General features: G+C 44.5%; 1 protein-coding gene across 1 annotated transcript in view; it reads right to left on the minus strand.

Annotated features, from left to right (window-relative positions):
- Window positions 1-8,849, minus strand: part of adamtsl4 (ADAMTS-like 4) — a 37,006-nt gene extending 28,157 nt beyond the window's left edge. The window contains exons 1-4 of the mRNA XM_083919076.1: window positions 8,553-8,849; window positions 6,800-6,863; window positions 2,567-3,174; window positions 955-1,633 (exon numbers count right to left, since the gene is read on the minus strand). Of these exons, the coding sequence (XP_083775202.1) occupies window positions 955-1,633; window positions 2,567-3,174; window positions 6,800-6,863; window positions 8,553-8,575 (1,374 nt within the window). The 5' untranslated portion in view covers window positions 8,576-8,849. The remainder of the gene's footprint in view (window positions 1-954; window positions 1,634-2,566; window positions 3,175-6,799; window positions 6,864-8,552) is intronic.
- Window positions 8,850-9,934: the final 1,085 nt, after the last annotated feature.

Consider the following 9,934-nt stretch of genomic DNA (forward strand, 5'->3'; position numbering starts at 1 on the left):
TTTGAAAAAAAAGTTTGGAAAGTCCAAAAAAAGTTGGAACACATGCACGCTATCCATGTGTGATGCAGCTGATTTAGATTAACACGTTTAATGTCAATGCCAGGACAGGTGCTGTCTAAACATGCCTGGTTTTTAAGCTTTAGAATATTCCTATACCAGTGGATACAGACTTTTAACAATATATCAGTTAAATAACCCTGTGGATACGATAAATACCTGCTCAATAAAAGTTTTAAACCACAATATTCACTCTCAATCTCACATTTATTTGAGTGAAATCAAGCATGACATTCTTTTCTCAGTGTAACCTGAGTAACTGCCAGGCAGACCTCAGTTTCTCACCTGTCAAGGATGAGTCAGCGCATCTGACACGACTGGCCTGCCTGTGTCTCAGCTCTGCTCTTTTGGCAGCACACACGCGCACTTTTGCTACTGATAATGCTCACGCTGAGCCGCACCGCGAGGTATGGAGCAGGTCACAACCACAATCATCACTGCAAGTCCCTGAGCCAGACAGGACATCACATCAATGCATACACATTTGCGAAAGTTCTGGCACATATTTACACTCACACTTATGTGCAATCAGTCGCAAAGTCACGTGTATTGCTTCACAACGGAGGTGTGTAATCTGGTCTCGACCCAGAATACACGCACGCCTTGGAGGCAGTCAGTTTCCATCAGAGTGCTCAAAGACAACCAGCTAGTGTTGGAGTTGGGGAATGATCTACCTATCAGATACACTCTGCTGACCTTCAGCACCTCAGTTTACGCCCGCCTAACTGCTCCCTTCATCACACAGCATGAATGTAAATCGAGCGTGAGTGCAGGCTGAATAAAGCACTGGGGAGTTGGTATGACAGTGAGCTAATGAGGTTATTAAAAGGGTTGGAAGTCAGTGAATTAAATGGAATATTTATTTTCTTTCTGGGGTTTCTGGGTAGAGGAACTTACCTGTGAGAAGCACCTGCGGTACACCTTCTCCGGCCCAAAGCATTTGTGGACCTGAGGAGCTCCTCTTCCTCCATCCCTGCCTGATTCCACGGTCAGGTGTGGGATGTGTGGGTGCTGCAGTGGGTAGATGTCGCCGGCAGGTGGGACTTGGGGGCTGAAGCCTTGTTGGAGCTCCCTTTCTCTGTGCACGGGGCTGGAGCGGTGGAGAGGTGAGGAAAAGGGTGCCGTTAAGTCAGGGGTGTTTGGGCGGGAGAGAGGAGGGATTGGAGGAGGCGGTGCGGTGACAGCGCGCCAGTCAAAGCGATGGCGGCTGGGTAGGAGAGCTGGCGATGATGAGCGTAAGAAGTAGTTAGAAGGTGGGGCTCGCTCTCTTGCCCTCCTGTGCTCTGTGTTGGTTTGTGGGGGTTGGTTAACGTGGCGGTGTGGGTTGCCGGTTGTGGTGGTCGTCGTGTGCAGCTCCTCTGCAGCAGGCGTCTCAGTGATCTCCTCCCTGTCTTCTCCATCGCTCCCTGTCTCCACTTCCTCATCCCTGTTGCCATCTGCGTCTCCATCATTGAGTCCAGGCGTTTCAGCGTCTGTGCCGTTAACAGTGTGGCGAGCCTGCCGGTTGGGACGATGCAGAGGCAAAGAGAACGGGACCCTGCCGTACCCAAACTGACCTGGACGGATGGCGGAAGACCTGCGAGTCGAAAAAAAAAGGCAGAAAAAAACAGATTATATGTAGAGAGAAAGAGTTCCAGATTTAGAGCCAGAGGCAGAAAGATAAAGAAAGGACAGGATGCATTTCAGATACAGTTCATGTTCGCTGTCCAGCATAATCATAACCGACAACGGGCCAGCGGGCTGTGGTGAGCGGGCAGAGCGATGCAGTGCCTGTTTGTATGACAAAAGCCAGAAGTAATGATGTAATTACACAGCAGATACCAGTTATGGGCATAACTCCAACTCCCAACACTCCAAACATCATAACAAACCCTCTCTAATACCTAAACAACGTCAGCTCTTTAACTAATGGCACCTAGATGTATCCTGAGCACGTGCATCTAATGCTACTCTGAGGCATCTTTTATTTTGGTGACGTCTTTGTTGATAAGTCATCGCTGTTGCTGTGTTGCAGTTTCCAGAGATCACACATGTTTAAAGCCGTGTCATCTGTATTTATTTTTTTTTGCCAGCAAGGCAAAACTCATTTCCTGTGCTCCAGAGTAAAAGCTTCCCCTAACTGGAAATTGACTGAATCAGTGATGTATTTTCCACTGACTTTTGACCTTTAAAAACACAGAAAATAAGAAAATGTTTCCGAGGTCAACTCATACTGGATTTGTGAGGTACGAATATTAAAAAACTTCTGATCATGAAATAATGTCTCATTGATTTATTGAATCAGGAATTGTGGCCAAAACACATAGAGAGTGGGACATTTCACAGTTGAAATAAACAGAGGCGATTCTAGATTCTGTTGGGGCCCCAGGTAAAAATTCACGGTGGGCAACTTAAACCAGCGTTCATCGCCATTATAGGTTTGTTTAACCTGAATCATGCACGTCACTTGCAACATGAGTGAACAAACTGTATTCTGTTATTGGTTATTTCACTTGTTGGTCTCACTCACCTCCTCGCAGGCAAACCCTCCCGATTGGTGGAGATCGACCTTCTGTTCCCGCCTGCCGCAGCCCTCGCTGTTCCTGGATTGGTCGGCCTCCTGATGGTGCGTGCTGGCTGGTTGTAGCCGTGTGAAGGAGCGTGGTAGGGCGAACGGTAAACGGACACATGATCTTGATTGGTTGGGGAAAAATCTGTCTGGTAAAAAGGAGGGTTTGGATTGGTCTGTCCTGGTACCGGAGGTCCTCCTCCTCCTCCTCCTCCTCCTCCTCCTCCTCCTCCTTCTCCTCCTCCTCCTCCTCCTCCGGTGTTAATATTCCGATACAGAGACAATCCTTGGTTGTGATTGGTGGATATTGATGGGGAGTGATAAGGATGGTGTTGCCCGGGGAAACGAGGAGGGTAGTAGGGGCGCGCAGGTGAGATTCCCCCGGGCAAATAACCCGCCCAGTTAGGTTGTGAGTGTGAGAGGGGAGGTGGAGGAGGTAAACACATCCTGCTCCTCTGTGAGACGCCCACGCCGCAGGTCTGGGAGCATTCAGACCACTCTCCCCAGACAGACCACACCCCCTCCACAGGCTCCGCCTCAAACACCTGTCTGGACCGTCTGCCTGCCACCTGGAACACACACACACACACACACACAGAAACACACAGAGATTACACGTCTATTACACCAGAGGTTCCCATCCACTGACGTGCCGACAGAACCAGGCCACAAGGAAACCATATGACTCCCAGAGTCCAAGGTGAAGTGTTTACATTTCTTCTTTTGTTCAACCAAAAGTCCAAAAGATATACAATAAATAACTAATATATTACAAAGATAAATCTCATTTGAGATGCCGGAAGTGGAGAACATTTTTTTCACTATTCTTGCTTGAAAATGAAAGGATTTATTAACTACAAATGATCAAAATAATTGCCTTTTTATTTTCAATCAATCAACTTGTCAAATAATAATTTCGGCTCAAAGTATTCTATAAACTATTATATACACTAGGCCTACCATTTTGGTGGAAAATACCTTGTATTCGTCATCACTCCCTGTCGCGCCCCCCAACAACAACACGCGTTTTTTAACAAAAGCTCATCTGTTTGTGAGGTCACCGTCCATCATCACCACCTTTCAGCGTTCAGCACTGTGTGAGCCCACTACGTGTACCTCTGTACCTTTATCTTTTTTCTTTAATCTTGTTACCACATCATAATACTTACTAAATAAAATTCAATTTCTGTTTCAAAGCTTTCAAAAAACAGTAGTCTGGTTTAATCCAGCAGCTATATCTCTTTTCACTCCACTTCTAGAAAAAGAGTTCTTGGCTTTTTTGTTGCATTTTGTGAAAATTTGACTAAACGGTCAGTTTTCAATATGTTTTGTAGTATTTTAAAATGTAATAGCTGAAAGGAAACATAAGGGTAATAAATAGGTCTGTTTAAAAAAAAGTTTTGGCTGGTTTAAAAACTACTTTAATTGAATTGAAAGTGCTCGACAACTGACTGTAACCTTGAATCTAAAAAAGTTAAAACTGTAAGCTTTGGCAAAATTTTAAAGCACTTAGCAAAAACGTTGCCATTGCAAAATCCAATATATCTGGAAGGACTTATTTCTTCACAGTCCACTGATGAGCTGCAGTCTCGTGAGTTTCCTTCCTCTGAGGCCAAAATATAAATCCTGAACTTTTCATAGTTCGCTCGGGCTTAGAGGAGACTCAGTCACCTGCCAGCAGCTTTGCAGCAGATGGAAGAAGCAACAAGAACGAAAGAATGAAACATATATGTGTGTGTGTATATGTGTGTGTGAGAGAGAGAGAGACAGCGTGCACGTATGAGAGTGCCAGGTCATGCTTCTATGTCTTCTTCTGTGGTTGCAGATAAATGTCGCTCTTCTCATTTCATAACTGAAGCACTGGCCTGGTTTTGGCAGAGTGGCAACCATTAGAGCTGAACAAAAGTTTCCATTCAGAAAGAATCAAAACTCCACCCCCCCCCCCCCCCCCCCCCCCTCTCTCTTTGAGTTTGTACATTTGTGTGTACATGGGCAGATACGCAAGTAAACATACTGTACAAAACTGTGTGTTTGTGGAGAGAGAGAGAGGACAGGTGTAAGGCAGACTTATGTGTTTGTTTCTACGCATGTGTGCTCCAACACTGCATTATCCAGATTATAGCTTGACCTGAGGTAGAATGGCAGCAGGTCGGGAGAAAAAAAAAAGAGAAAGGGGTGAGAGAGATGAGGGGCGTTCAAGGCAGCCAGGCCTAATGACTCTGAGTGAGTGTGTGTGTGTGTGTGTGTGTGTGTGTGTGTGTGTGTGTGTGTCAGTGATTTGTTTCTGAAAGGGGAGGTGTGTGTTGTAATGAGTGACATCAAACACACAGCTGCCACATAACTGGGACCATTAATGAGCTCCGTGCAGTGACCCTGCAGCAGCCACCGCTGACCTCTGGTGCTACTGGTTAAACTCCTGTGACACTGTACTGCCAGGCCTGAACCAGACAGGAGTGTGGCTGTGAATTCTGCCTCCCCTGTTATTACATTTTAAAACAAATGATCTTACTACTGTGGGGCCTCTCCAGCTGTGGGCTCCTTTAAAGGACTGGGTCACATACGGACATTATGAACTCTTTGAATGTTGTAATTATTCCTCCTCTCCATACCGAAGAGATCAGGTGGAAGAGACAGTTCTTCTGTCTTTTAGTATTAAGAACCACTTTATTGTCAGAAAGACATCAAATTAAAAAAGTTGTTATAAGAGAAAGATTGTCTTCTTAGATGTCAGGAGGATGCGTTCATTTAAATAATACTGGCATTACAGTATGTAGTCTACACATTCAGCAAAGAAGAACCGATAACAGTGTACATCAGATGCACACAGCCAAACTGAAACTGAAACCTTTATCTGCTTAAAGAGATATTTTGCTGATTGTAATAGGGGTCTGTGTCATGGCAATGTGGGCATGGTGTTCAGATGAACGCAGACAGACGTGGATTAAATTGGTTAAAGTATCCCGTTAAACCTGCTACGACCCTGACATATCATCATCTTTTAAGTTTTTTTTTTTGCAAACTTGTTGCTGATTTACACATTCAACCGTTACAAACATTATCATTTATTTGGAGGTGTTTCTGGCCACCTGATGAATGAAAGTCCAATATTCACTCTCTTTTAGCTCTGATTTTGGTCTCAACCAACTCCAGGGGGGAACATCTGCCTCTGAAGCTGTTAAGTGATCATCTTTGTTCACCAGCTAGTTTAACTGACTGAGTCTGTCTGCCACTTGGTGCTGAGCAGATAGCGTTCTGTGGGTCTTAAGAGCTTTTTCGATGAAAACAGCGGCTTGTTGTGGCCGGAAACGACGCTATGAGAGCGGTGAAAAACTCACTTCAAAGCTCCGTAAAGCCGGGAGGAAGCTGCAGATTGGGACGATAATTCTCTGGAGCTTCAGTATGAGATTTATTCACATTGGATTCACATTGTCATTTGATACATTGTTATGATTAAAAAAAGCAATTATAGCCGCTTTAAGCTCAATAAACTGTAAAATCTTAAACAGATTATCAGAATATACATATACTGTATATATATATATATATATATATATATACAGCTATTGTTTTTGTTAATATAGCTCTTGAAAAGATGTTGTTATCAAAAACAAAATTTTGCTTCAAAGTTCAGTGGAAACTGATTCAGCAGTCTGGGTTAATCAAAACAAGTGTCTATCCCCCAAAGTTAGCCCTTTTCGTACGAAGTCCCCCCCTTTGTGTTTTCTTAAAGTGTTTAGTAGAAGGATGCAAACACAAAGAGGGAACCCAATGCTAAAAAGACTAGAAAGTACCCCCTCGATCTGACTAGTGAAGCTTCACATTAGATTAGGCTGAACATGCTTTTATTCAAAGAATGAAGACTTTTGATTTTCTCCCATCTGTGTGTTTGAATCTGCTGTAAGAGAGGGAGCACCAAATGGTTACAGTCTCCAGCCGGAGACATGTACTGCGTGTCATAGCTCTATCTCTTTCCCCTGTTTCCAATGTGCTTCTTCACTGTCCAATAAAGGCGAAAATGCAACAACAGAAAGGGATCTCTTTGCAGCCAGTTTGCACATTTGCCGTGATAAATGTACACATGGGGCCAGTCAGGATTGTTTTAAAACATGGATCTATGCTTTAATTATCACGTCTGACCCCTCTATCATGACGCTATTGTCTGTGAATCTCACTTATAATGGGCTAATGACTCACCTTCCTCTTGGCTGCCTTGGTCACGGAGGTCGTGACCACCACAAAGCCCCACAGCACATAGAGCCTGGAGGGAGGAAGAACAGAGGGTAAAATAAGTGGCACATATGCAGGATTTGAAACATCAGTAGGTTGAATAAGGTCTTTTGTAAAGGACATAATTGTTCCATGACCTACACGTTAAATCGGTATATGTTCACAGAGACTTTCATTATTCTGTGTCAACGGTCATGAAGAGCTTCCTTGAACCCCCCTCCCAAAATGTACATTCACTCTGAAACAGTGTTAAAAGTGTTGAGTGAACACCCTATCATATGTTCCAGTGACCTAACTGCACTGCACCAACCACTTGTGCCACTTTCTTTCCCACTACAGGTGGCGTGAGGGGTGAACACAAGTTTCCTTTTTCCCTCAGGGTTCATATGCAAACACCTCAATCAATCTGTGGAAGCCTGGGAGGCACTGACACACGAATGGGTTTTAAACTAATGTATGTTTTCCCTCCGCATGCCTCTCTCTGTGTGACCGTGAACACCCTGAGGATGTGGCTTCAACACACAAACACAAACACACTCAATCAGCCGCAGTGTCCAAAATCATGTCATCAATCTTGTACTCTGAGGTACTTTTTATTTGAGGTCTGATATTCAAAGGATGTGGTTTATGGTGTGGGATGGTGTTCAATGTGTCCTTTTATATTTGGGGTTATTGGGCCATTCAATTACTTGTGGAAGCATGAGCAACTACAGCATTGCAGAAGATGTCCATCTGAGTATTTGAATTCCTGTTAAATACATGCTTGTGTCTAAGTTTCATTATTTGCCTCTTGTGAGTGTCCCTATATTTCTAAATATTTCTATGGTTTTGAATTTCCTCACCTGGGAAAGAGTTTGTGCTTATGGTTTGAGTGCTCTATAAATAAAAACATATTATTACATTGTGTTTTTGAAGCCTTATTTTTTCCTTTAAGGTTTCAGAAAAAGTCACTCTGTCCATATTTGTGGTTTATCACAACAATCGCCATAAAACTGCGGAGACAAGTGCACTGGAAACAAGTGGAAAACCATCTCTTCATCTGCCAAGAAAACGGCCCGAACATGATATTAAAACGACTTGCTAACCGAGAACCAAACCATCACCACAATCACCAGTCCGCAGGCCACATGTAGGCAGAGTAATTGGTCCCTTCTCCCCAATGTGGTGCACCGCCGTGGTCTCTGAAAGCTTCTCCACACCAGACTACATAACTACCCCGAAAAACACAGACAAAGGTCCCGCACAGCCCGACACAACAGAGCCGCTGAGGCCGAAGTAACGACCCCCTACCCGGGTCCACGTTTCCCCTGGCCGCTACAGTGGCACATTGTAGAATAAACTCTGAGCCGCGGGGACAGAAGGAAAAGGAGAGCGAGAGAGAGAGAGAGGGAGACATATGCAACAGGGGGGAAACTCAAAAAAACCCGGCCCGAGGAGAAAGACTCTAACCTAAATCCAGATGCCTTCGGGTAAATTCCTATCCTATATCCTTCACACACACACGCACACACAGCGCCCAGTGCGCACAAGAAAGCGTCGTGCGTAAAAGCGAAAACTTCACCACAAAACAAAACAAAAAAACTTTTGGAAAATGACTTACACACACAACATAAACACCGTGCCCACTCACCGGAGGATGCAAACCCCCCACATGTGATGTTGTGTATACGAGCGGACTGAGAGGCGCAGCAGGTTGCAGCTGTAAAAGTCAAAGTTTTACCTGAATAGTAAACCGAGCCGCATGCTCCTCCAAGAGTCCCCAGCAACAGTTCTCACTCCGCGAGTAATCACCGCTATTGATTATCAGTCCAGGTTTAGTGATCGATTAGTGGTCCGGTCCGGTCCGTGCAGTCCTGAAAGAAATGTGATGAAGTCCTGCGAGGGCTTCTTCAGCTCTCCCTCTCTCTCTCTCTCTGTCCCCTTCCTCCTGTCACAGTCACTCCCCGTGATTTTAGGAGTGGGAAGGCTTCCGTTTTTTCTCTCTCTTTTAGTCCGTTCACTCGACAACTTTTTTGGGGTCCTTATTATAAACTGGTGTGACGCCTGGCAGCCAGGGGGCCAGTGGGGAGGGGAGGGTGCGGGACAGGAGACACAAAATGGACAGATTACACAACTCTCTCTTTCACACGCATGAACCATACACTCCCCCACTGCCTCTCTCTCTCTCTATCTCTCTTTCTCTTTCTCTCTCTCTCTCTCTCTCACTCTATCTCTCTCTCTCTCTCTCTCTCTCTCTCTCTCTCTCTCTCTCTCTCTCTCTCTCTCTCTCTCTCACACACACACACACACACAAACACACACCTCTATGGACCCTGCCTAAGCTATAATAACTCTCAGAGCCGCTTTCTTAGTTGCACAATCCAACATAAGAATGCTACATTGTACTGGGTCATACTGATGATCTACTCATTGTCGGAAACAACCCTGAGCTGGCAGCATCTGCAGCAGGGAAGTAAAAAGCGTTATGGGCTTATCATTGTGCCAAAACAAACACTAATTGTTCTATAACAAAGTGGAATATTGAATTTGGAAAGTGGAAAATGATTTACTTTCAATGTTTTTAGATTTTGCATAGATGAAATATGGCTGTTGACTCACTGGCATCGTGTAGATGTTGTGTAAAATATATTTTTGAATGATACACATATGGCTGTGTTTTCTCATAACTGTTTAATCACATAAGCGCTGGAAAACAGACATGTTCCGCCAGAAGCACACCCAAGAGACATGCCACTTCAGAGCAGGAATTATCACTCTGTTTGTGTGTGTATATGTGTGTATATGTGTGTGTGTGGGCTGTGATCTGTGAACTGTTCTTGGTTGCGGTCTGAAGCAGATGTGAAAAGTGCCTGATGTCAACTTGTTTACGACATATTCTTTTGGTTGTAATCCACCAACCTCCCCACTCAGACAGACCTCTTTGTGAAACAGAACATGCCAGGGGACAGTGGGGAGGTGACACAGGTGGAGAGGGAAAAAGCTCTTCATTGGATGAAGAGCAATTTTTGAAAAGGCTGATAGTTTGTGTTGTGTATCTACTGGAGAGGCTTCTTGTGTAAGGTTGAGTAAGCTTATATCCATATATTATATAAATATATATAT

The sequence above is a fragment of the Echiichthys vipera genome, assembly GCF_963691815.1.
Source record: "Echiichthys vipera genome assembly, chromosome: 8".
Lineage (NCBI taxonomy): Eukaryota > Metazoa > Chordata > Actinopteri > Perciformes > Trachinidae > Echiichthys > Echiichthys vipera.